A 26,917-nucleotide genomic window follows, 5' to 3' on the forward strand; every position below is an offset into this window, starting at 1 on the left:
TCTGTCGCCCAGGCTGGAGTGCAGTGGCCAGATCTCAGCTCACTGCAAGCTCCGCCTCCCGGGTTTCCGCCATTCTCCTGCCTCAGCCTCCCGAGTAGCTGGGACTACAGGCGCCCGCCACCTCGCCCGGCTAGTTTTTTTGTATTTTTTAGTAGAGACGGGGTTTCACCGTATTAGCCAGGATAGTCTTGATCTCCTGACCTCGTGATCCGCCCGTCTCGGCCTCCCAAAGTGCTGGGATTACAGGCTTGAGCCACCATGCCCGGCCTATTTTTATTTTTTTTGAGACAGAGTCGCTCTTGTCACCCAGGCTAGAGTACAATGGCATGATCTCAGCTCACTGCAACCTCCGCCTCCCAGGTTCAAGCGATTCTTCTGCCTTAGCCTCCCAGTTAGCTGGGATTACAGGTGCCCACGCCCAGCTAATTTTTGTATTTTTAGTAGAGACAGGGTTTTACCAAGTTGGCCAGGCTGGTCTCGAACTCCTGACCTCACGTGATCTGCCCACCTCAGCCTCCCAAAGTGCTGGGATGACAGGCGTGAGCCACCATGCCCAGCCTAAGCTTTTTTCCTTAAAAATTTTATGGCCAGGCATGAAGGCTCATGCCTGTCATCCCCGCACTTTGGGAGGCCAAGGCAGGCAGATTGCTCGAGTCCGCGAGTTCGAGACCAACCTGGACAGCACAGCGAAACCCTATCTCTACAAAAAAATACAAAAACTAGCCAGGTGTGGTGGTGCATGCAAGTAGTCCCAGCAACTTGGGAGGCTGAGGTGGAAGGATCACTTGAACCTGGGAGGCAGAGGCTGCAGTGAGCCAAGATTGTAACACTGTACTCCAGCCTGGGCAACAGAGTGAGACCCCATCTGAAAAAAAAAAAAATTAATATGTACACACTTTTTTGTTTTTTATTAAAAAAATTTTTTTAGAGATAATGTCTTCACATGTCACCCAGTTTGGAGTGCAGTGACACAATCATAGCTAACTGCAGCCTCAAACTCCTGGGCTCAAGTGATCTTCCTCCCTCAGCCTCCTGAGCAGATCAAGAAGATATAAACAGGTAAAAATTGATAAATCTTACTCTTATTCTTATCTGTATCTTTCCCTACCAGTAGTCCCTTCTAGTTTCCTCTGTATCCTTCCAGTGTTTATGCAAACACTAGACAAGCAAGCATACACATACACACTTTCCCTCTTAATTTCTACATTTTAATATAAGAAGTCTGTGCTTACTTTTTTTTTTTGAGACAGAGTTTCGTTCTTGTTGCCCAGGCTGGAGTGCAATGGCACGATCTCAGCTCACCGCAACCTCCACCTCCCGGGTTCAAGCAATTCTCCTGCCTCAGCCTCCCGAGTAGCTGGGATTACAGGCATGCGCCACCACGTCCAGCTAATTTTGTACTTTTAGTAGAGACAGGGTTTCTCCATGTTGGTCAGGCTGGTCTCGAATTCCTGACCTCAGGTGATCCACTGGCCTCGGCCTCCCAAAGTGTTGGGATTACAGGTGTGAGCCACCATGCCCGGCCTTTTTCTTTTCTGAGACAGAATCTTGCTCTGTTGCCCAGGCTGGAGTGCAGTGGTGTGATCCTGGCTCACTGTAACCTTTGCCTCCTGGGTTCAAGCAATTCTCGTGCCTCAGCCTCCCAAGAAACTGGGATTATAGGTGCACACTACCACTCCTAGCTAATTTTTGTATTTTTGGTAGAGATGGGGTTTCATCATGTTAGCCAGGCTGGTGTCAAGCTCCCGGCCTCAAGCAATCCACCTGTCTCAGCCTCCCAAAGTGCTGGGATTACAGGTGTGAGCCACTGCGTCTGGTCTTACACTTAGATATTTAACGAAATAAAAATCTAAGTTATAAAAGTACACATAAGCTGATGTGGTGGCTCATACCTGTAATCCCAGCACTTTGGGAGGCCAAGGGAGGAGGATGGCTTGAGCAAGGGTTTGAGACACTGTCTCTATAAATAATTTTAAAAATTAGCTGGATGTGGTAGATCACTCCTGTGGTCCCAGCTACTCACAAGGGTGAGGCAGGAGGAATCCCTGAGCCCAGGAAATCAAGGCTTCAGTGACCTATGATCATGCCACTGCACTCTAGTCTGGGTGACAGGACGAGACCCTGACTGAAAAAAAAAAAAAGTAATACATACATACTATGTTCATGATAAAAAAAAAAAAAAAGGGAACTATCCTAGAGAAGGATTCAGAAAAATAGTGGTAGGCCCTCTTATGCTACCACATGACTCAAAGCCTTTATTCTCCCCAAGGACAGGCCTGTAGAGACACTTTGCTGGGTCCTTCCAGTTCTTTCTGTATTCATACATGCATGTGTGTGCAAGCAAATACATGTATATGTGTATGCATATAAAGATAAATATGAATATTTTTATTTGCTTACACAAATGGGATCATACCCTATATAAATTTAGATTTAGTTTTTTATTCAAATATTTGCCACGTTTATTTTCACAGATGTATCACATTCCTTGTATTAACAAATAAGCATTTTTATTGTATAAGTAAGAAAACAGGATAATAAAAGTAACTCTTTATAGAAACTATTCACAAACCCACATATATTTAGTCCTAACTATTCAGTTTGGATATTATAATTCACTAATACCAAATTCTACTTGCATGACCAAGAGAACAGGAGAGAAGAATCTCTGTACCCTACTTCTCAGAGAATCTGAGGCTTCAGATCTGCTACACGATGCTCCTGATGGATGGGTTTTTAATTTTTGCTGGTACCCTGAACTAGAAGTCCTGAGCTATGAGAGATACATAGACAATGAAACACTGTACCACTTCTCTCCAGGCAGAGCGTCTAAGGAGAATGTGGAAAAACAAGTCTTAGGTGAACATTTGCAATGAGCTCTGGTAACTCATTCCACATGCTAGAAGGGATAAACTGGACAATGCTGCCTGTGAGAAAAACACCAACATCTGGGATGTTTCATTCCATAAATCCTGGGACAACTACAAGAATAAAATAAGCTGAAAACCTTTCCAGACACTTATTTAAATGATTCATCAGTTTTTAGACATAGTTATTCCCATTTTAACATCTCGAGGCGTCTTAAAATTAATGGTGTCTGACAGGTGGCAGTTGAGACTTACTTGTCTTTGCTTTAAATAATTTATTTTCTTATGCTCTCCTTTTCATATATGCCTAAGAGGGAATGTGATATAATTTATATCCAGCTAAGACTAAAAGCTATTTCAGTAAGTGTAAAATTTTAATCCTCTGATAAAAAAAGTATTGTCATAGTTTAACTGGCAGCAGTTTTTCTCTCCAGTGGCATCTTGGTGTCTCAGATTCAAAGAAACTTTTCTGTAGCAATTAGGTCTAGTTAGCATTAGGATGCAGTGATACAGTTTTACGGAGAATTCCCATTAACCAAATTCAGGAATGTGTCTCTCTACCTTCAAAGAACATCTACTGTGTTCCTTAATGTGGGTTTAATGTAGATGAATCGTGATCTCTTTTGCACATGCATAATTTCTTTCAGTACAGTCTTTTTTTTTTTTTTTTTTTTTTTTTTTTTTGAGACGGAGTCTCGCTCTGTCGCCCAGGCTGGAGTGCAGTGGCGCGATCTCGGCTCACTGCAAGCTCCGCCTCCTGGGTTTACGCCATTCTCCTGCCTCAGCCTCCTGAGTAGCTGGGACTACAGGCGCCCGCCACCGCGCCCGGCTAATTTTTTGTATTTTTTAGTAGAGACGGGGTTTCACCGTGGTCTCGATCTCCTGACCTTGTGATCCGCCCGCCTCGGCCTCCCAAAGTGCTGGGATTACAGGCGTGAGCCACTGCGCCCGGCCTCAGTACAGTCTTAACACAGCCCAACTACTTCTAATGGGTGAGAGTTCTCCCTGCTTATAACCAACGAAATGAAAACAGCTACAATTCCCATAAAGGTGTAAATGTTTGCTCTTTACCACAGAACTATGGGAATGTTTTCTTGAGACTGTTAAATATATGAAATATTTTATTTAGAGAGAAAACTTTTACCTTAGGGCAAAGAGTTCCCCGATTTTCTGCATGACTTCTTCATGAGATAGTTTCACTTTCTTCCCAGCTTTTAAAGCCTAGTTGAGAGGGAATCAAAAACCAAAAAACCATGTATCTCTCTTTCTAATAAGCATTTGGTCAACAGGGCAAAATCTGAAGTGGCACGATATGGATCCTATGTAAATATTTTTTAGGATGGCTGTCTCCCAGATTAATGTCTTAACTCACCTTGAAATTTCATAACTTTATTAGGTAGAAATTGTATATTCCCTTTTTTCATTTCCCTTCTCATCAGCATTTCATATGATATATACATTCCTAATCTCTTAGTGGAAAAGCAGGGCCTCCTTTCCAAAGTATAATTAGATTACTCTTTCACAACAAAGACAGTTAATTACAATAAAATGATTTTTAATGTACACTGAAATGTTAATATAACTTTATATGTATTTTTCATGCCACTATTTTTCTCATAATTTATCAAACACTTTCTTAAATCAGGAAAAGTGGTCATAATTTCCTTTCTTAGGGAACATTTCACTTTTTTCTTTAATTCAGTTACATTAAAAATACTGCAACTGATGGGCATGGTGGCTCATGGCCTGTAATGCCAGCACTTTGGGAGGCTGAGGCTGGAGGATTGCTTGAGCCCAGGAGTTCGAGACCAGCCTGGGCAACATGGCCAGACCCCATTTCAATTATATTAATATTTTTTAAAAAAATACTGCACCAACTGCACCAACAGAGGAAAACAATTTGAAGTTTTAAAAAGTAAAAAATAATCAATATGAAGTTTCTTATTTTGCCATTTTATATGCAACTGGGAGTTCTAGTTTGCTTAAGTTTAGTGTAGCTTTCTTATTGTTTATAATAATTTTGTTGTACTCCTAAACAATCGGCCCTCTATAAGTTCTGCAACTGCAGATTCAACCAACTGCAAATTGACAATATTTAGAGAAAAAAGAATGGCTGCATCTGTACTGAACACGCACAAACTGTTTTTTCTTGTCATTATTTTCTAAACAATACAGTAAAACAACTATTTACATAGTATTTACATTATATTAGGTATTATAAGTAATCTAGAGATAGTTGAAAGTATACGGGAGGATACGCATAGGTTATAGGCAAATATTTACCATTTTATATCAGGGACTTGGGCATTGGTAGATTCTGGTATCCAGTGGGGTCTTAGAACAAATCTCCCACGGATACTGAGGGACAACTATGTATTGTTACATTGGGAAATTCATATTTTTTCCATATAAAAATCAATCCTTGAATAAGCATAAAATTGATATAATTACCTCAGGAATTGACTGAATAGATTCAATAAATTTATCCAGTGATGCTTCCCAAATTGCCAGTTTTACTGGGAAAAAAATTAATAATGGAACATTTCTTTATCATCATATTCACATTTATATAAAATACGTAATTGCATAGTATCTTCACTACTATTTCAATAATAGGTTAAGAAAAAGTACTTGGAAAAAAAAAAAAACCTTGAAAATATAACTTGAGAACAGTTAATTATCATAAAGGACAGAATTAAAGTAGATAGAGGAAACTGAATCGCTTTCCATGAACTGTTGGTAGACCAAAACTACGTTTAGTAGAATTCTTGATTTTCTAATATTACATCTTGGAAACTGAGGAGGGTAGGGTACAGCTTGATACCATGGGTAGCTCTGCAGGAGGGACTAAGACTTTCCTGGCCTCTCCTTTGCTCCGCAGGAGGAGGACTAAACCTCAGAAATCTCTGAAGCCCCTCAGGGTGGGATGGACAGGATGCTGCAGCAGCCATCTAAGGTAGACTGCTGGCGAAAGAAATTCTTAAAGAACTTCTATAGTTTTATTCGGGACATGGATCTTTCAGAACAAACTTACAGCCACTGTGACTCTGGGTCCCACTGCTATGAAACACTAGAGTATGTTTTTCTATACCGGGACCTGTACCCAGTCACACGAGGCTGGGCATCTCTGTCTGGATTAGAGACTATCTAAGAATAACAGTTTCATAGAGAGAATAGAAAAAAACAAAGGCTAATATAATCATCTAAAAACTACTTTTGGAAAGGTTAAGCTTTATTAATACAATTAATAAGGAATGAGTAACTTCAGCACAGTACTACCTTTTATACCAGATATTTTTTCTGATGGAGGCAAAAAGAAAAGGAATGCTAAGCCTTTGTTGAGTATTCTGAAAATATACTTCAAAAGTCGTTACTACATATTTAAACTTCCCTCAGTGAAATGACAGCTGTAGTGCCCTATCCTATAAGCAGTAGGAACTTACCAGAAAGGCAGAGAGCATTGGAGAAAGCAAACTTCTCTAGAATGGCATCATCTAAATCCAGCTCTGAATTTAACTTGATTTCCCCCCTGTGAAGTTTTGACTGTCCCCTGTGAAAAGCAAAACGATAATACCTTCTAAACTTAAAAAGCACTTTAACTTTTCTTTTGAAAAAGACACCATATCATCTTTCTGGAGGTCATTTTGACAATTTATATCAGGAGTGTTACAAATGTTCTCATACCCTTTGGTTCAAGTAATTCCCTTTCTAGGAGTTTATCCTAAGGAAATAATCTAAGATGCAAAGAAAAATTTGTGCACAAGAAAACTTTTTTTTTTTTTTTGAGACAGAGTCTCACTCTGCCGCCCAGGCTAGAGTGCAGTGGTGCGATCTCAGCTCACTGCAACTTCCATCTCCTGGGTTCAAGTGATTCTCCTGCCTCAGCCTCCTCCGTAGCTGGGATTACAGGTGTGCATCACCATGCCCAGCTAATTTTTTTTTGTATTTTTAATAGAGATGGAATTTCACCATGTTGGCCAGGCTGGTCACGAATTCCTGACCTCAAATGATCCACCCACCTCGGCCTCCCAAAGTGGTGTGATTACAGGCGTGCGCCACCTTGCCCAGCTGAAAACTTAAAAAAATGGTCAGTGTTGAAGAGTAAAAAATTAGGAAAGAAACCAAATGTTCAGTAGGGGTTGGCTCAGTAATAGTCACTCCACACAAGAAAAACTTAAAAGTGTGCTGTGGAAGGATAGTTAATAAAAAGGAGAATATTCACAGTAAATTTCTATGTGAAAAAATGCTCTATATAAAACTATATATGGAGTGTAATCTAAACTCACACTGACATGGTGGGGTTGGGGAGGGAGACAAGTAAGTTGTGAAAATGAGTATGTGACTGTGGAGAACCCTGGACAGGGGACGGGGGAAGAGGGGAATGTGTGAATATAAACATCACAAGTAAATGGAAAAAATACAGGGTAAACCTTCGCAAAAGATGTCAGACAAGAAGAGACGGCCAAAGGGAGGGGGACAAGGGGCCTGATGGAGGGCTGAGAGGCAGTATCTGCTATGACAGCCTCAGATGGAGGAAGGAAAGCAAAGACAGCAGTCACGAGAGGTTTTTTTGTTTTTTTTTTTTTTGTTTTTTTCCTTGAGACGGAGTCTCGCTCTGTCGCCCAGACTGGAGTGTAGTGGCATGATCTTAGCTCACTGCAACCTCCACCTCCTGGATTCGAGCGACTCTCCTGCCTTAGCCTCCTAAGTAGCTGGGATTATAGGCATGCACCACCACACCCCACTAATTTTTATATTTGTAGTAGAGACAGGGTATCACCATGTTGGCCAGGCTGGTCTCGAACTCCTGACCTCAAGTGATCTGCCCACCCTGGCCTCCCAAAGTGTTGGGATTACAGGCATGAGCCACTGTGCTTGGCCACAAGAGGCTTTATGAGTGAGCTCGGCCCATGCCACAGAGCTGAGCAGATTCCTGGAATCGTGGCAGAACTCAAATAATAACCACGTAGGTGGCAGCCAGGACAGTGTTTCTGACGAAACAAAATAGCTGACTGGGATCCTAAGCACTGAGGATTTTACTCCTCACAGACTGTGCAGATAAGCCTACACACACACAAGGGTCTAGTAAGCAGTAGTTTGATATGGTAGTATTAGGTTGGTGGAAAAGTCATCACGGTTTTTGCTGTTGTAATGTAAACCTAATAGAACACAGAAAGGGGATTCACAGGAGCCATATCCGCAGGCCAAGGGCTGAATAACCACTAAAGATAACAAAACTATGGGCTGCTCATTTGCTCTCTCTCTCAGGTTTACATTCTTACCTCTGACTGCAGCCGCCACTGGGCTCAGGCTGACTCACAGTCAGGTCAGGTGCCCTTTGGCAAGACAGGATTCAATAAATCTCATCTGAAAGCCAATTAGCTGCAATTATAGGGTTTTTCTCAGGATTAAATGAAATAATGCACAGAAGGCACTTACTTAGAAAACTGTGGCTGGGTGCGGTGGCTCACACCTCTAATCCCAGCCCTTTGGGAGGCTGAGGTGGGTGGATCATGAGGTCAGGAGTTCAAGACCAGCCTGGCCAAGATGGTGAAACCCCATCTCCACTAAAAATACAAAAATTAGCCAGGCATGGTGGCAGGTGCCTGTAATCCCAGCTACTCGGGAGGCTGAGGCAGAGAATTGCTTGAACCTAGAGGCGGAGGTTGCAGTGAGCCGAGATCACGCCTGGGCGACAGAGAGAGGCTCTGTCTCAAAAAAAAAAAAAACCAACAACAAAAAACCGTGACTGGCCCTATTGGTGCTAAGTGCTGATTACTCAGCTCTTATCCCCATCTGGTCTTTCTATACCTAGTCTCTGTCTCTCTTCCAAATCTTCCCAAAGCTCTGCTTTTAATGCTTTTTTTTTTTTTTTGAGACAGAGTCTCACTCTGTTGCACAGGCTGGAGTGCAGTGGTGCAATCTCGGCTCATGAACTCCTGACTCAGGTGATCTTCCCACCCTGGCCTCCCAAAGTGCTGAGATTACAGGTGTGAGTCACCGTATCTGGCCAACACTACCTTTCTTAAGAACCTGCAAAGACTCATATTCCACTGGGCAGGTAACTCCATGAGGAAAAAGACACTACCATCTTGTTCATACTGCCTCTGTTTTAGCCCTAACATCTCTTCATTTTTTCCCTCTGGCTGAGTCAGGAAAATCAGCTAGAACATTGCCTAGCCATACATCTTAGTGAAAATGGTACATCAGGTCCCACTTCTTCCAGTACCCACACCTCTACAAGTGGGTCTCTCAGATTGCCCCTCACTATACTTCCTTTTTATACCACCCTCACCCCAAAATCAATAGGAAAAACCCGGATTAAGGAAAAATGTACTGGAATAATTTGATAGGTTCATTTGATAAAAGGATACTACTTTATTGGATTATGCTGCCTAGAAACTTAAAATTTCCATTTTGGGGCTATACTATTGACTTGTTTTAACTTGTGGATAGCCTGAGAAGTTCAAAAAATTATGTTTATCTTCTAATATTTATTATATGGTTTAGACTTTGTACCAGTAACCTTTTTCTTTTCTTTTTTTTTTTTTTGAGATGGAGTTTCACTCTCGTCACCCTGGCTGGAGTGCAATGGCGCGATCTCGGCTCACTGCAACCTCTGCCTCCCGGGTTCAAGCAATTCTCCTGTCTCAGCCTCCCGAGTAGCTGGGATTACAAGCTCCCACCACCATAACTAGCTAATTTTTGTATTTTTTAGCAGAGACTGGGTTTTCCATGTTGACCAGGCTGGTCCTGAACTCCTGACCTCAGGTAATCCACCTGTCTCAGCCTCCCAAAGTGCTGGGATTAAAGGTGTGAGCCACTGTGGCCGGCCACTTTTTCCTTAAAATGAAGTTTCCAGGCAAGGTCCAGTGGCTCACACCTGTAATCCCAGCACTTTGAGAAGCTGAGGCGGGCGGATCACAAGGTCAAGAGATCGACACCATCCTGGCCAACATGGTGAAACCCCACCTCTACTAAAAATACAAAAAACTAGCTGGGTGTGGTGGTGCACGCCTGTAGTCCCACCTACTTGGGAGGCTGAGGCAGAAGAATTGCTTGAACCCGGGAGGCAGAGGTTGCAGTCAGCCGAGATCGCACCACTGCGCTCCAGCCTGGGTGACACAGCAAAACTTCGTCTCAAAAAAAAAAAAAAAAAAAAAAAGTTTCCATATGCATAATAATTTGTCTCCTCTATTGCTTTACCTAATTTTTTCCAAGTGCCCCTTTCATAAATTTGATGAAAAGCTGCTTACTCTATTTTTACGTAGTTAAGTTCTTCATTTTCCCAGTGTACCAGTGCGATTTCATAGGGCTGAATTTCATGTTTTTCTAGAACTTTCATCACATGCTTCATCTAGAAGAAAAGGAAGATTAACTTGAAATCATAACTGACTCCCTCAGTTCAATTATGTTATGATTTTAATGCTTATAACAGTCTTCATTACACTTACAGGCATTATTTCTGTTGCATGTTTTTAAGGAAAAGGCAAATCAAATCCATTGTGATATTAAAGTAATCAGGATGACATGTTCATTTGTTTTTACATTTGGAAAACACAGATGAGAATGGAAAAGAAAATCAAGGTTATCATTATCCCACAACCCAAAGAAAATTACTAGTAATATTATAATTTGTATTCTTTAAATCTCTTTAATAATCCCAGCACTTTGGGAAGCAGAGGCATGTGGATCCTTGAGCTAAAAGTTCAAGACCAGCCTGGGCAACATGGCAAAACCCTGTCTCTACAAAAAAATACAAAAATTATCTGGGTGTGGTGGCACCAGAACCATCCTAACTATACTGCACACAGAAAGAAGTACTGTAGACTTTGCATGTTGTGCAAGTACTGTGTTTTGCATGTTGTGCAAAGAAAAAAAAATGAAAAGTAAAGTAAAGCCCAATATACTGATACAAAATTAAGCCACACAGGTGTGGGAAGTGATCATCTCTTTCTCTCTGCCCTACTGAAATCCTAATCCCCAGAGGCAACCATGATTAAACTTGGTGCATATCCTTCCAGACTTTTTATGTGTATATATGTACCTATTTATGCTGCTTTTTATGTAAAATAGGATATTATGCACATGAACATTTTCAACACTATTTTCCTTAACAAGGGAACTACAATTTATTTAACCAACCTAGGTGTGTCCTCCATGGGGAATTTTTCCTACTCTCTACTATTACAATGTTGCAATGTGCCATACTTGTGCATAGGTCTTCATGGCCTTGTGGGAATATTTCTTTAGGAACTGCTACATAAAAAGATATGTGCACTTACACAATATGTATATATGTAAGAGACAGGGTCTCACTCTGTCACCTAGGCTAGAGTGCAGTGATGCTACTGATGCAATCATAGCTCACTGCAGTCTCAAACTCCTGGGTTCAAGTGATCCTCCTGCCTCAATCTTCCAAGTAGCTGGGACTACAGGCACACACTACCACACCTGGCTAAGTTCTAAAAACTTTTTTTTTTTTTTGAGTCTTGCTCAATCGCCCAGGCTGAAGTGCAGTGGTACAATCTCGGCTCACTGCAAGCTCTGCCTCCTGGGTTCACACCATTCTCTTGCCTCAGCCTCCTGAGCAGCTGGGACCACATGCGCCCGCCACTAGGTGTGGCTAATTTTTTTTGTATTTTTAGTAGAGATGGGGTTTCACCATGTTATCCAGGATGGTCTTGATCTCCTGACCTTGTGATCCACCAGCCTCGGTCCCCCAAAGTGCTGAGATTACAGGCGTGAGCCACCGCACCCAGCTCTAAAAACTTTTTGTAGAGATGGGATCTCACTACGTTGTTCAGACTGGTCTGGAACTCCTGAGCTTCAGTGATCCTCCCACCCCAGACTCCCAAAGTGGTAAAATTATAGGTGTGAGCTACCACACCTGGCCCACACTTATGATATTGCTAGCCTGCTCTCCAAAGTAGTTTTTTCAAATGTAGAATCTAAACATTTATGAAACTACTCTTAAGAAAATGAGGTTTATCAGCCTTTTACATCTTTGCAACTTCAAACAGCCAACTTGTATTTTCTTATATTTATTGGTCATTTATATTTTCTGTGTGTGTTTCCTTTTAGTAAAATTGGGATTATATAAAGCATGTGTTTTAACCAGTTCTGAGATTATATTGGTTATATTTCGTAACCTTTTTTTTTTTTTTTTTTTGAGACAGAGTATCCCTCTGTCTCCCAGGCTGGAGTGCAATGGCCTGATCTTGGCTCACTGCAACCTCTGCCTCTGAGCGATTCTTGTGCCTCAGTTACCCGAGTAGCTGGGGATACAGGTGCACACCACCAAGCCCAGCTAATTTTTGTATTTTTAGTAGACATGGGGTTCACCATGTTGGCCAGGCTGGTCTCGAACTCCTGGCCTCAAGATATCTGCCGGCCTTGGCCTCCCAAAGTGCTGGGATTACACGTGTGAGCCACCGTGCCTGGCCGTATAATCAGCTCTTTTAATGTAACTGTATTATATATATGGTAATCTCCCAGAAATAGACTTTTTTTTACATGATTTCTAAGGGAATCTGTAGTATAACTGTAGTATATGGATGTATTTAACAAACTATTATTGTGTATTTTGGTAATTTCTAATTTTTGCCATTATAAATATTGCTCTGATGAACACTTCTGTACAAAAATCATCGTGAATAGTTATGATTATTTCCTTTGGATAAATTTCTAGGTGTAAAATTGCTGGGTTAAATATAAAGGCTTTAATGGAGATTACCAATTTGCCTCTAAAACGGTTGTATTAAACAAATCTTGATTTGGATATTGAAAAAATTATTTCCCATTAGTAAGTTCTAGACAACTTGACCTAAAAGAACCCTCAATGCGACCAGCTTCCAATGAACTGTGTATACATTTTGTACAGTACAACATGCAAAGTCTACAGTACTTATTTCTGTGTGCAGTATAGTTAGGATGGTTCTGATTCTCCACAAACTAGTGTGTATCTAGAGAAAGGAAAACACAGGAACTCTTAACCCAAAATACAATATATTTTGGAAGCTGAAACTGATAAGTATCATGTAATACAGAGCAAATAAGTTGTGCATTATCTATTAATTTCTAATGTTTCAGTTTGTGCTAATTAGTTCATTCTCACAAAACTACATTTTTATACTTTCACATTTTTATTTACACTTACAGTTTTGTCTTTCACATTCCAAAACACAGCAGCTCCTTCCCTGATTTAAAAAAATAAAAGAACCAACTAAGATACAGGTAGAATACATTCTTTAGGGTCATATATAAAACCATGTAACTTCTAGAATATATACAGGATGCGATTTTTCAAAATATGATGTACTTACTAATTTGCTATTATGGTCCTTAGGTAAGCTTGCTACAATAACAGCGAAAATAAAATTCTTGATAAAACCTGGCCTCCCCAAAATTTATGATTTCTCACGTGGTTTGCCAAACAAATAGCCATTATTGTAATACTATAAAACTTCACATATGTAGACTCTTTCATACCTGGTTCAATTCTGATCCATAGAAATCAGAATAAGGAAATTTTCTGAGACCTTGTTTTAGCTCTCATTAGGCAGATTCTACTATGGCAAGGAATAAAGGACTATGCCTGTAATAGTTGTGGAATAAAGAGATGGTGGTTAATTTAAGCGCCAGATGGTTAAAGGCCTCTATGGAATAATGCTCCCGGTGCTCACAGTGCTTTGAACAGAACTACAATGACACCATAGGAGGCCCTCTGACTCTGATTATGGCTTTAACATTATTTAGGGTCTAAAACTACAAATGCACTTGTTTTGATTTCTGAAGTTTGACGTGTTGAAGCTGTTTCAGGTAGTAAATAAAAACAGGAGTTATGGCTCAGGGTCACTGCACTGGAGGAAGGAAAGGAGGAAATAAAGAAAGGTAAAAATATTAACGGCCCCACATTATTCTTTAAACATTTCTTAAGTATTTAGTATATGTGTGGGTCTGTGCTTAGTTTTTTCTTTTTTCTTTTTTTTTTTTTTGAGACGGAGTCTCGCTCTGTCGCCCAGACTGGAGTGCAGTGGCCTGATCTCGGCTCACTGCAAACTCCGCCTCCTGGGTTTTACGCCATTCTCCTGCCTCAGCCTCCCGAGTAGATGGGACTACAGGCGCCCGCCACCTCGCCCGGCTAGGTTTTTGTATTTTTTTAGTAGAGATGGGGTTTCACTGTGTTAGCCAGGATGGTCTCAATCTCCTGACCTCGTGATCCGCCCGTCTCAGCCTCCCAAAGTGCTGGGACTACAGGCTTGAGCCACCACGCCCAGCCGTCCATGCTTAGTATTTGTGACAGAAAGGTAAGTATGATTTCATTCCTATCCTCAACCTAGAAAAGACTGGGGCTGACACTTAGGCCACCAATTACAACAGCGTGTGATCAGTGCTACACAAGTACGCAGACTATACCATGGGATGTACACCAGAGGGACCCCTTTGCTAAAGGACTAGCAGAGGTAGCCAAATGAGAAAACAAGAGGAGACAACACAGCAGAGGGGACACACAGGCTCAGAGAGGAGGCGGGAGGGAGCACAGCAGCATCTCAGAATAAACAGCCAGCAGCTGCATGGCTGCAGATGTGGTCAAGTAGTGGGCAACCAGGTTGAAGAGGCAAGCAGCGGCCAATACAGAAGGGAACTTTATGTAGTGATCAAGAACTTGTTCATAGTCCATGGAAATTTAGGCAGGAGAGTATAATGGTCAGAAATGGCCACTGAAGAATGACCCTGCTTACAATAGACAAACAGACTGGTGGTGGGTGAGCAGGCAGGCAGGGAGACAATAAGTCAGCTGTTACAACAGGCAGGGATAAGGCCCTTTCTGAATATGGATTTGAGAGGTATTTCAAGCCACAGCCAAAGTATCAGTTCAGAGAATCCCTTCCAGGCAGAAGAGAGGTCTGGTGAATTGCGTATTCCTCCATCTAGAGGAATGCACTGCGCTGTACAATATGGTATTCAGAGGCCACATGTGGCTACTGAGCGCTTGAAACATGCCTGGTGCAAACTGAGATGTGCTGTAAGTGTAAGTGTAAAGTACACTGCAAAATTGAAAGATTTAGTATAAAGAGTGAAAAAATATCATTATTAATTACATGTTGAAATGATAATATTTTAGATATGCTGGGTTGAATAAAATACGTTGTTAAAATTAATTTCAAGAAACATATTATTTGTGTTGTTCAAAATTAATTTTGTTGTTGTTGTTGTTGTTGAGACGGAGTCTCGCTGTCGCCCAGGCTGGAGTGCAGTGGCCGAATCTCAGCTCACTGCAAGCTCCGCCTCCCGGGTTTACGCCATTCTCCTGCCTCAGCCTCCCGAGTAGCTGGGACTACATGCACCCGCCACCTCGCCCGGCTAGTTTTTTGTATTTTTTTAGTAGAGACGGGGTTTCACTGTGTTAGCCAGGATGGTCTCGATCTCCTGACCTCGTGATCCGCCCATCTCAGCCTCCCAAAGTGCTGGGATTACAGGCTTGAGCCACCGCGCCCGGCCAAAATTAATTTTATCTTTTTAAAAATATTTAAAATGTGGTTACTGGAAAATGTATCATTACATATGAGGCTTGCATTATATTTCTTTTTCTTTTCTTTTTTTTTTTAGGCAGAGTCTCACTCTGTCACCAGGCTGGAGTACAATGGCACGATCTCAGCTCACCACAACCTCTGCCTCCTGAGTTCAAGTGATTCTCCTGTCTCAGCCTCCTGAGTAGCTGGGATTACAGGCACCCTCCACCATGCCCAGCTAATTTTTTGTATTTTTAGTAAAGACAGGGTTTCACCATGTTGGCCAGGCTGGTCTTGAACTCCTGCCCCTGTGATCCGCCCACCTCGGCCTCCCAAAGTGCTGGGATTATAGGCATGAGCCACTGCGCCTGGCCGAGGCTGCATTATATTTCTACTGGACAGTGCTGATCTAGAGTCCCTCAGAAATCTAAATTCCTCACTCAGAACAACAGGGATGCTATTATTCTACTTGAATTAAATGCTGGAATCTTGATTATCTCTAAAGATGGGGTCAACAGGAAGGTAGGCATTGAAAGGAAAAAAGAACTTCCACTTATAATCAACTGTAAGGATTATGACCACAAAAACTTTACTCGACTTTGGATTCCTACAGATGTTCCATGTGTTTCTGTTCTGTCACGTATTAGTCTCATGACTATGGGTAATTCACTTAATCCCTATGACCCTCAGTTTCCTTAGGTGCAAAATAGGAGTAACAGACCTTCATCGAGTGTGGTGAGGATAAATGAGATTATTTCACACAGTTCTATCATTATCATCATTCCCAGGCAGCTACTGTGGAATATTTAGTATTGAGTCAGCCTTTAGATAAAAGGCGTAAGTGTGCATGTGAGTCTCCTAGTCTAAAACCTCTGGAGAGGTAAGCTAAAACTTTAAAGAGCTACCAAAGGGGAAGGGAGAAAAGAAAGAAAATGCAAGAAGAGACAGCAGGGAGGTAGCAGGAGTTTCCCTGGGGCAGGAGTCTGACAAGGGGCACTAAAGATGAATAGGAATTTGGCTGCTTTCCAGAAATTTAGTCCATGAAAATCCGTATGTACAAAGACAGACACCCCGGGGAAGATCATTCACTTGTTTGAAAAATTCTTTACTTTATAAGAGGGTTTACCAGAGAATTCCTAAAAGTGACAAACTCTCCTAGATTAAATAAGAATTAAGTGATAAATTTAAATCACAAATACAATTTGAACACATTTACTGTTAAGAAAGGTATGCCTGCACCTTTAAAGACCACAATTACTTGACCCAAACCCATCATCACCTAATGGGGCTTCTTTCCTGTCTTACCTGAAGAAGAATATCGTTCCAGGATCACCTTCTTTTGCAGAATTTTCCACACCCATCACCAAAATATTTGCTGCATCTGTGATTTAAAATAAATGAACAAAAAAGCTATGTCAAGGTAACACAAGGTATAAGAGTCACCTATAAACACTCTAATAAAGTACTTAAGATCATTTCTTTATATACCACGGAGTGCTCTGTAACCCAATCACCATCTTTCTACTAAGGCCTCTGAAAGGATTTAATATATAAAAATGCAACTATGACCACCAAAAAAATGATCAGCAATTACTTTCATAAAACATTCAACAACCTGTGATATTATTATTAGAGCTCATTCATGCCCATTTTGATTCAATAATCACTAGTCCAGATAATTATTAAAGTCTTAGGTTCGATATAACTAAGTGTCAAGAATCAGACTTCTTTCTACGAAATTAATTAAAAATAAAATTTGAAGTATTAATATATTCTCTTCCTTTAAATACTATTTCATTAATAATGCAATTTTAATATTTGCAAACTACTCCTTCTGCTGAATTTTAAAGTATAAAGAGTAGGGCAATAGAAAATACACAGAAATAAAGATACTGATCATTTCAAAACATATGTGATTTCAAGGTTAACCACTGCAGGGGCTACCACTGCAGCCACCGGCAACTATTAAAAAAATTTATTTTTCTTTTTTTTGAGACAGGGTCTTGCTCTGTCTCCCAGGCTAAGTGCAGTGCCATGATCTCAGCTCAATGCAACCTCAACCTCCTGGACTCAAGGGACTCCCCCCACCTCAGCCTCCCAAGTAGCTTGGACTACAGGCATGCACCACTGCACCCGGCTAAGTTTTTGTTCATGTTTTGTAGAGATGAGGTCTCACTATGTTGCCCAGGCTGGTCTTGAACTCCTGAGCTCCAGCCATCTTCCTGCCTTGGCCTCCCAAAGTGCATTACAGGCATGAGCCACGGGGCCTGGCCTAAGTGTTGTTAAACATATACTAATATACCAATATTCATCATAAGAAGTTGCTTTACATATTAGTATATTGATATTTATCATAAGCATATATTCCATAATATAAATGACAACCAATGTTAATCAATTAATAAATATACTCTTAATTTGCAAAAGGTTGTATGTCTTAATGAAATTAACATAAAGTTAGGATCCTCAAAGCTTCAGAAATATCTGGTAAAGGTTGGGTGATGGGCAATTCAGACAGAGACCAAAATTATTATTATTATTTTTTTGTAAATTGTTAATTACTACATCCTACATAGGACAGGGTTTGCCTATGCAGCCAAAAGCAAAATAAAATTGACTGAAACAACCCAGGGCAGTGAAGCCCCCAATTTTGTGAAGCACAGACCACACAGCTGGCAGCCTTCAGCGTCAGCCAACAGTACCTCCAGGCAAATTTTCATCCCAACGGGCTCTAGACATAGCTCTGTCTTTCTAAGTCAACTATGCTTGTTTTTGTCACCTAATCACAAACGGTCTGTTTGGATTATCACAATGATATTTCAACTATCTTCTATGGGATTGATTCTTAAGAATTTCCTCTGTTACAGGAAGACTTTCAACCTATTTTTGCTACTCTGAGGTAAATTAATAAATGTTCTGGGTATTGGGCTATCCTGAGTTTCACGGTAAAAGTTTATTCATCAAAATGTTCTAAGTAACTTATTTATTTTTGAGACAGAGTCTTGCTCTGTCACTCAGGCTGGAGTGCAGTGGCATGATCTTGGCTCACTGCAACCTCCGCCTCCCAGGTTCAAGTGATTCTCCTGCCTCAGCCTCCTGAGTAGTTGGGATTACAGGCACGTACCACCATGCCCAGCTAATTTTTGTATTTTTAGTAGAGGTGGGGTTTCACCATGTTGGCCAGGCTGGTCTCAAACTCCTGACCTCAGGTGATCTGCCTGTCTCAGCCTCCCAGAGTGCAGGATTACAGGTATGAGCCATCACGCCTGGCCTATTTATTTATTTGTTTTTTGAGACAGAGTCTCACTCTGTCGTCCAGGCTGGAGCACAGTGGCATGATCTCAGCTCACTGCAACCTCCACCTTCCAGGTTCAAGCAATTCTTGTGTCTCAGTCTCCGAGTAGCTGGGACTACAGGCTCATGCCACTGTACCTGGCTAATTTTTGTATTTTTAGTAGAGATGGGGGTTTTGCCATGTTGGCTAGGCTGGTCTCGAACTCCTGACCTCAAGTGATCCACCTGCCTCAGCCTCCCAAAGTGCTGGGATTACAGGCCTGAGCCACCATGACTGGCCTAAATTATTTTTAGTTAATGTAAAGCAAGCCATTTCTCAAGAATCCTTCCTGATATCACCATAAAAATCCTCAATTAAGTTCATTTTAATTTTCTTCTTTTTCATTTTTATTTTTAACTAGTTGTTTTATTATTATTTGTATTTTTAGTAGAGACAGGCGTTTCTCCATGTTGGTCAGGTTGGTCTCGAACTCCCGACCTCAGGTGATCTGCCCGCCTTGGCCTCCCAAAGTGCCGGGATTACAGGCGTGAGCCACTGCACCCGGCTAACTAATTGTTTTAAAGTATTAGATTGAGCTGGTAAATTTTTTTTAAAGGCTCTCCCCATGTCTATCAACTTCATGGTTCTTCTATAAGACTAAAATAACGGGCTGGGTGCCGTGGCTCAAACCTGTAATCCCAGCACTTTGGGAGGCCAAGGTAGGAGGATCAGATGAGGTTGGGAGTTTGAGGCCAGCCTGACCAACATGGAGAAACCCTGTCTCTACTAAAAATACAAAAATTAGCCAGGTGTGGTGGCGCATGCCTGTAATCCCAGCTACTCTGGAGCTGAGGCAGGAGAATCGCTTGAACCCGGGAGGCAGAAGTTGTAGTGAGCCAAGATCCCGCCATTGCACTCCAGCCTGGGCAACGACAGCGAAACTCCGTCTCAAAAAACAAAAAAAAAAACATACACACACACACAAACTAAAATAACTTCTTAATGTGCTAGAAATGAAGTAGTATGACCTCTGACCACCTCAAGTAATAATGATCCTATAAATAATGCTTAATAAATCATACTGGTTTTAATGAGAAGTTCTCTGTACATTTTCATTTCTTAACTTTGTCATCTGTATAAAGAAATTCAACACCCACTTTTATGATACAATCCTTTCAAAAGAAAATGAATTGCAAACAAATACATACTTAAGATAGTATCATAGGAAAATTATCCAATACATTTTAATATACTTGGCCCCAGGTTCAAGAAGAAGTACCTCTAGGCAAGTTTGTTACTTCAACATATCCGTGGGAGGCCAGATCTTGAGACAGATTTCCCAGATGATACTCATCTGCCGTTGCAAATGCTGTGCAGTGCATTAGGTCCTGTTCCAGGGAGATGAGCACAACATGGGTTACCAAGAGGCTGAAGCATCTGTGATGGCTGCTGAGCACCCTATGGGACTCCATTCTGCAAAGCTAGAACTCCAGAGTTTTCTTCAAACATCTCCAAGGGCGATACAAGGGATGGGATGAAGATGAAGAGAACCAAGTTACTGGGAGACAAATTTCAGTTCAATCTTCCAAAGCACTTGCTCCCTCCCACCAGGCAAAAAGTTGGAATGGGTTATTCTGAAAGGCAAGCCACTCTCAACTGGTAGTGTCTCAAGCACAGATTGAATACAAAATAGAGATGATTAAGGCATCACATGGGTGACTGGATGGAATGATAGTTAAGTCTCTCCAACCCTGAGTTTCCATGAGTCTTTTTCAAAGCAATGTTGGTATTTGAGGTCATTTCCTAATTTGTAACTACTCTTGTACAGCAGATTCCTTTAAATCACCAAAGGAATTACAGTATTTTTACACTAGTTAACATCAAACAAAAAGGTCTGTACATCTGAGCATGTGTCTTGGTTTGCTTAGTACTTTGGTTCATGCCTCATCTTGCCTGTGTACATATGAGGAAAGATGGTAAGAACTATGGCTCAATGCTGTTTTTTTTCAAATTGTAGGTCACAACACATTAGTGAGTTCTGATATCAGTTTGGTTGGCCCAAAACAGCTTTTTAATAAAACTAAATAGAAAAATATTACAGCACATTATTCACAGGAAATGTTATTTTATGAAGTTTTCTGTCACTTATATGTATGTATCTACTCTAGGTCGCTATGTATGCAAAATGTTAAATATATTTCTATGAGATGTGGTCAATAAAGTTTGAAAGCTATTGGCGTAAGAGTTAACATTTTAGGCACAGAAGTTGGTTACAATTTTAAAAGAATATCAGAATAGCAATAATGCTTACTTTACGGGGTTGTTGTAAAGTTTAAGTAAGCTAATAAGCATAAACTGCTCCGCATTGTGGCTAACACAAGTGTTCAACGGTTGAGATTCTAGTTGGCCAAAAGAAGTTTATGAGTCACTAAATCAACATTTATTCTTAGGACTTACTCATCTCAGCTCCCCAATTCTTTTCCGTTCTGTATATTCCTAGTATGAAATTCTAGAGAATATATATTAATTCATTCCTTCCTCCCACCTACATCCCGCAACTCCTGGCTCTTTCTCATGAAATGACCTGACCCCATTTGCTCTTCCTCAATCCGTTCCACAGCTCTGATGTGTGGTTTAAAGGTAAAAGAATAACAGAGAACCTGAGGATCCATGCAAACTGAAAAATCCAAAATCAATAAAGTATCTACTCATAAGCAAAATGAGACGAATTCAATTAGAAAAAAATAGAAGTCAGACAAGCTGAAATTACTGGGGAATGTGGGGATAAATGGATGTAGTACCCTGATTATGAGCAGAAAACTGCTAATTCCTTCCAAATTAGCTAATTCCCATAGTCACATACAAAAGTAGGTACACGGGGATACACAAATAAAAATGTATCAGGAGTTACCAGAGTATAGGGAACAGGCATATGCTTAAGGTTTAGACCTGTGAGCACTAGTTCTTTTTAAGGCTCCATGGAGTTAAAAAGAGCTGACATACTATGTCTGTAGAGCTGAAGCTAGTTGAAAGAAAGGAACCCTAGCAAAGGACATCAGGCGAGACATGGGGCAGGCTCCACACTCTGTAAGACCTGACAAATTCACTCAAGCTTGCTAGGTGAAATCACAGTATGTTAGGTTGGATGTCAGAATTACTTCTGTGATGGCTAGAGCTCATGTGCTTAGTTTGGGCTGAAGTGGGAAGAGCAAGAGGCAGAAAAAGGAGATAAGAAGGTCATAAGGTAGTCCACTGAAGGATCTTCCTATAGCTGTACTGAAAATGGTAGAGGCTGTCTCTTTCGCTAGAATCAGAGTTGTAAACTGGCAGCTTGGAGAACCATCTAACTCAAGAGCTGACCTACATCACGTTTCTAAAATTTGAATTGACTTGTCAACAATAAACTGAGAGATTTCACACAAAAATCCAGATTTCCACCATCTTCTGACCGAGTGGAAGATCTGGCAGGGGGTCCCAGGGTCTCCAGCCCACACCCTCCCTGCTTCTCCCTGTTGTCTCACATCTCCTTCTCCATCATGTGTTATTGGCCGAGCCCATCTGCGCTAAGAATGTGTACTACTTTTTTTTTTTTTTTTTTCCCCCAAAAAATATTCTTGGCCAGGCGCAATGACTCATGTCTGTAATCCCAGAACTTTGGGAGGCTGAGGCGGGTGGCTCACTTGAGGTCAGGAGTTCGAGACCAGCCTGGTCAACATGGTGAAACCCTGGCTCTACTAAAAATACAAAAATCCAGCCGGGTGTGGTGGCTGGCACCTGTAATCCCAGCTACTCAGGAGGCTGAGGCAGGAGAATCCCTTGAATCCAGGAGGCAGAGGTTGCAGTGAGCCAAAATTGCGCCACTGCACTCCAGCCTGGGTGACACAGCAAGATTCCGTCTCAAACAAAAACAAAACTTTATGTTCCTTTATTGGAGCAAAATTCCAGATTGATATACAGTGATGTATTTACTAAACAGAGACCTGTGCAGAAATTACATACTATCTATGTAGATAGGTTGTTATACTTTGCCTATTGATGGAATAGGTCCATTTATCAAGTTTTATACATCAAAAAGCTTTGACTTTCACCAGGCTCTCCATTAATTCACCTTTGAAAAAGTGGCATTTAATTTCAGCTACTATATTTTACAGCATAAAAAGCTTATGCATTAGAGTGCTTCTCTGCAAAATGGCATGTTGCAGACAGAGCCGAGTCCATCATCCCACCCGGATTGACATAGTCACATTTGAGAGCTTTACACCAGAGAGCCAGGACAAAGTTACTCCTAACCAACACAGACTTCTTACTCTGAGAGTCCAGAGAGCCCGGACAAAGTTACTCCTAACCAACACAGACTTCCTACTCTCAGAGTTTATTTTCTTGGCCATATTTTATAGTGCCAATGAAGATGTGCCAGCAAGCATCCCATATACAGCTTGGCATTAGAGTACAAGGTCTGTTTGATGGTGGTGGCAGGCACTACTATTTTACTCTATTTTTTTTTTAATTTATTATTTTTTGAGACGGAGTCTTCCTCTGTCGCCCAGGCGGGAGTGCCAGTGGTGCAATCTTAGCTCACTGCAACCTCCACCGCCTGGATTCAAGCGATTACCCTGCCTCAGCCTCCCAAGAAGCTGGAATTGCAGGCATGCACCACCACACCTGGCTAATCTTGTATTTTTAGTAGAGATGGGGTTACGCCAAGTTGGCCAGGCTGGTCTCAAACTCCTGACCTCTGATGATCTGCCCAACCCGGCCTCCCAAAGTGCTGGGATTACAGGCGTGAGCCACCATGCCCAGCCAGGCACTATTATTTTAAATCAAGGTAAAAGGCTAGTTTTAAAAACTGCCACTTGGAGATAAAAACAAAGGGCACAATATATTCAGAACTGAGTTTTGGGCAATCTGGTATCCCAAATTATGTGAATATTCAGACACTAACAGCAAATTGAGAACGTGTACTATTTTCAACTCTCAAGGACGGGACAAGGCAAGTCAATCACTATTTTTATGAGAAAATATATTCTAAGCTCCAAATAGATTATGAATAAATCTTTTTTTTTTTTTTTTTTTTTTTTTTTTTTTGAGACGGAGTCTCACGCTGTTGCCCAGGCTGGAGTGCAGTGGCGCGATCTCGGCTCACTGCAAGCTCCGCCTCCCGGGTTCCCGCCATTCTCCTGCCTCAGCCTCCTGAGTAGCTGGGACTACAGGCGCCCACCACCGCGCCCGGCTAATTTTTTGTATTTTTAGTAGAGACGGGGTTTCACTGTGGTCTCGATCTCCTGACCTTGTGATCCGCCCGCCTCGGCCTCCCAAAGTGCTGGGATTACAGGCTTGAGCCACCGCGCCCGGCCATGAATAAATCTTTAAACACAATCTGTTTTCACTTAGCCATCCTAAGCATCTTTGTCGTAGGTTTTCCAGACTGTCAACCATCCCCTTTCCTCCTCTCGGGATCTCCCATTTAGTTTGGCTGAAAGTTCTATCCATCCAATGTCACTCAGCTTATATGGTTTGCCACGCTACTTTCTGTATTCTTAAACTTCTTAGCTCTTGAGTCTTAGTTGTGTGCTTCTTCTATTAATAGATGAACCTGACGTTTTAGACATTTTGTTTTGGTTTTATTTTCTTTGCTTTTTTAATTGTAGCCTATTTGGTAAAAGGAAAGAACCATAGAATGTCTTTTTTTTTTTTTTTTTTTTTTGAGACGGAGTCTCGCTCTGTCACCCAGGCAGGAGTGCAGTGGCCGGATCTCAGCTCACTGCAAGCTCCGCCTCCCGGGTTCACGCCATTCTCCTGCCTCAGCCTCCCGAGTAGCTGGGACTATAGGTGCCCGCCACCTCGCCCGGCTAGTTTTTTGTGTTTTTTAGTAGAGACGGGGTTTCACCGTGTTAGCCAGGATGGTCTCGATCTCCTGACCTCGTGATCCGCCTGTCTCGGCCTCCCAAAGTGCTGGGATTACAGGCGTGAGCCACCGCGCCCGGCCAGAATGTCTTGTCTGCTTTTTTTCCTCCTTATTAAAGATGCTATTGTTTTCTGAGCAGCTTTCATTTTTATACATCTTTCTCTGGATTTTTATAGTGAATCCTTATTAAGCATTAGCTACATATACATGTAAAGCATATTTTGGATTTCAGGATGGGGAGCTACAACTTGCTCTTAAATAAATGTGTCAAACCAACCTATAATACTTACAAGATTTAGGGCTTCTCTATTTCAAAATGTTTTTAAAAACCCAAAAAACAAAAACCCAAAACCCCAATATTTTAGTATGTTTTGTTTTTCTGGTCACAGAAGACACGGTCCAGCAGATGGGGCTAGAAATCTATATATGATTCTTGTTTCAGAAGCATCACATGCTCTGATCAGAACATTTTTAAAAAAATTGTACTTTCACTTACACTGTATTACTGAAGAAAATTGGTGTATTACAGCAATGCTGCTTCTATAGTGATTTGGTCTTTGTCCTTGGTTCCCAGTACAGACTCCTAAAACCCCTGTAATTTTCTAAGTGACAGAGGCATTTTTGGTTGTAGTATTTGCTCTTTGCCTTTAGTTACTAACACAGAGCTTCTAAATCCCTTGGAATTTCATGAGTGATGGGAACGTCTTTTGTTTTAATGAGGTGACTCCCAGTGTTCTGGACAGCTTCAGGATGGGGCGTGGTTACCAGAAAGACCAAACTTTGATTAGAAGCTTAGAACTTTCAACCCCACCCTTAACCTCTAGTGAATGGAGAGGGGCTGGAGATTGAGTTAATCATCAATCACGGTTTACACAATGAAACCTCCATAAAAACACCTGAACAACGGGGTCTGGAGAGCTCCTGCATTGATCAATGCATCCATGTGCCAGGAGGGTGGCACAGCCCAATTCCACAAGGAACAGAAGCTCCTGAGTTCCAGGCCCTTCTAAACTTCACCCTGTGCACCTCTACATCTGGCTGTTATTTTGTATACTCTATAAAAAACCAGTAAACGTAAATAAAGTGATTCCCTGAGTTCTGTGGGACATTCTGGCAAATCATCAAACCTGAAGAGAGGGTGGTGGTCATAGAGCTGGTTGGTCAGAAGCACAGGTGTCAACAGGGAGGGCAGTCTTGTGGGGCTGAGCTTAATTAACTGGGGTCTGCACTAACTCTGGCTAGTGCTGGAATTGAACTGAATTGCAGGACACCTTGTTAGTGTCTGGAGAATTGGAGAACTGGCTGGGAGGAGGAGGAAAAGGCTCCCATATATTTGATGTCAGAGGTACTGTGAGTACATAGATCATGTTAAGGAAAAATGCCTTTTCTCCTGCAATGTACTCATTGGAGATGAAAGCTATAAAAACACAGATACATTTTATGTTACCAGTATTATGCTTTATCTTTTAAGTTTTTTTTACTACAATCTATAAGAAATCATTATACATAGTACATATACACATCTATGCTCACACACCAATAATTGCCACAATAGCTTCACAAACCAGTATTTACCTTTATCATGAGCAATGTATTCTGTTATTTTCTATTTCATTTTTCAAAAAACATGGTTAATAATCCACTAGTGATTCCATAACACACTGTGCTATTAGCCTGAAAACATTCTCCCTGGTATCAGGCTCCACACCACTCAGACCTGCCATTCCCATCCTCTGGTGTTCTCTTCAAAGACTGGGCATTAATAAGAAGCACTGCTATGATTGTTTTCTCGTTTGTTTAGTGGGTCTTTAGTTACTAACACAGAGCTTCTAAACCCTTGGAATTTCACGAGTGATGGGAACATCTTTTGTTTCAATGAGGTGATGTTTAGTGGGTCTCCCTCGGTCGCCCAGGCTGGATGGAGTGAGGTGCAGTCATGACTCACTGTAGCCTGGAACCCCCAGGCTCAAGCGAACCTCCCACCTCAGCCTCTTGAGTAGCTAGGACTACAGGTGTGCACCACCAAGCCCGGCTAATTTTTTTTTTTTTAAGTCTTTTAGAAATGGGAGTCTTGCTATGTTGCCAGGCTGGTCTTGAACTCCTGGCCTCAAGTGGTCTTCCTGCATCAGCCTCCCAAAGCACTGGAATTATAGGCATAAGCCACAGGACCCACTATTGCTTTTAGGAACTGTAAGCCAAAGGGATGTGGGTTGAATATCTCAGATGATGATCGCTGAAAATGAGACCAGGTAAAGATTTAATTCGAACAGAGAGGGTGACTGAAACCATTCAGCCAACTCCAGATGCATGTTGTTCTGCAGAGCTGAAAAGATGAGCTCAGTGCAACTATGGGAAC

General features: G+C 41.5%; 2 protein-coding genes across 7 annotated transcripts in view; one reads left to right on the forward strand and one right to left on the reverse strand.

Annotated features, from left to right (window-relative positions):
- LOC139363330 (serine/arginine repetitive matrix protein 1-like) overlaps positions 1–16,689 on the forward strand; it is a 44,799-nt gene extending 28,110 nt beyond the window's left edge. Inside the window, exons 3-5 of one of the 4 annotated variants that reach the window (XM_071096628.1) lie at positions 929–1,059; positions 8,750–8,928; positions 15,480–16,689. The gene's annotated coding sequence lies outside the window, so the exon portion shown is untranslated. Of the gene's footprint in view, positions 1–928; positions 1,060–8,745; positions 10,130–15,479 lie in introns of those variants that run through there. The other 3 variants (XM_071096625.1, XM_071096626.1, XM_071096627.1) reach the window with 3 other exon arrangements.
- The window catches only part of LOC105489039 (required for meiotic nuclear division 1 homolog), a 48,621-nt gene that overhangs the window by 13,388 nt on the left and 8,316 nt on the right, over positions 1–26,917 (reverse strand). For 2 of the 3 annotated variants that reach the window (XM_011753616.2, XM_011753614.2), the window contains exons 3-9: positions 19,936–20,044; positions 16,688–16,763; positions 13,027–13,066; positions 10,124–10,224; positions 6,311–6,417; positions 5,319–5,383; positions 4,012–4,088 (exon numbers count right to left, since the gene is read on the reverse strand). In XM_011753616.2, coding sequence (XP_011751918.2) covers positions 4,012–4,088; positions 5,319–5,383; positions 6,311–6,417; positions 10,124–10,224; positions 13,027–13,066; positions 16,688–16,763; positions 19,936–20,044 — 575 coding nt within the window. Of the gene's footprint in view, positions 1–4,011; positions 4,089–5,318; positions 5,384–6,310; positions 6,418–10,123; positions 10,225–13,026; positions 13,067–16,687; positions 16,764–19,935; positions 20,166–26,917 lie in introns of all 3 variants that reach the window. The other variant, XM_011753615.2, reaches the window with a different exon arrangement.

This window comes from Macaca nemestrina, chromosome 5, assembly GCF_043159975.1.
Source record: "Macaca nemestrina isolate mMacNem1 chromosome 5, mMacNem.hap1, whole genome shotgun sequence".
Taxonomy (NCBI): Eukaryota; Metazoa; Chordata; class Mammalia; order Primates; family Cercopithecidae; genus Macaca; species Macaca nemestrina.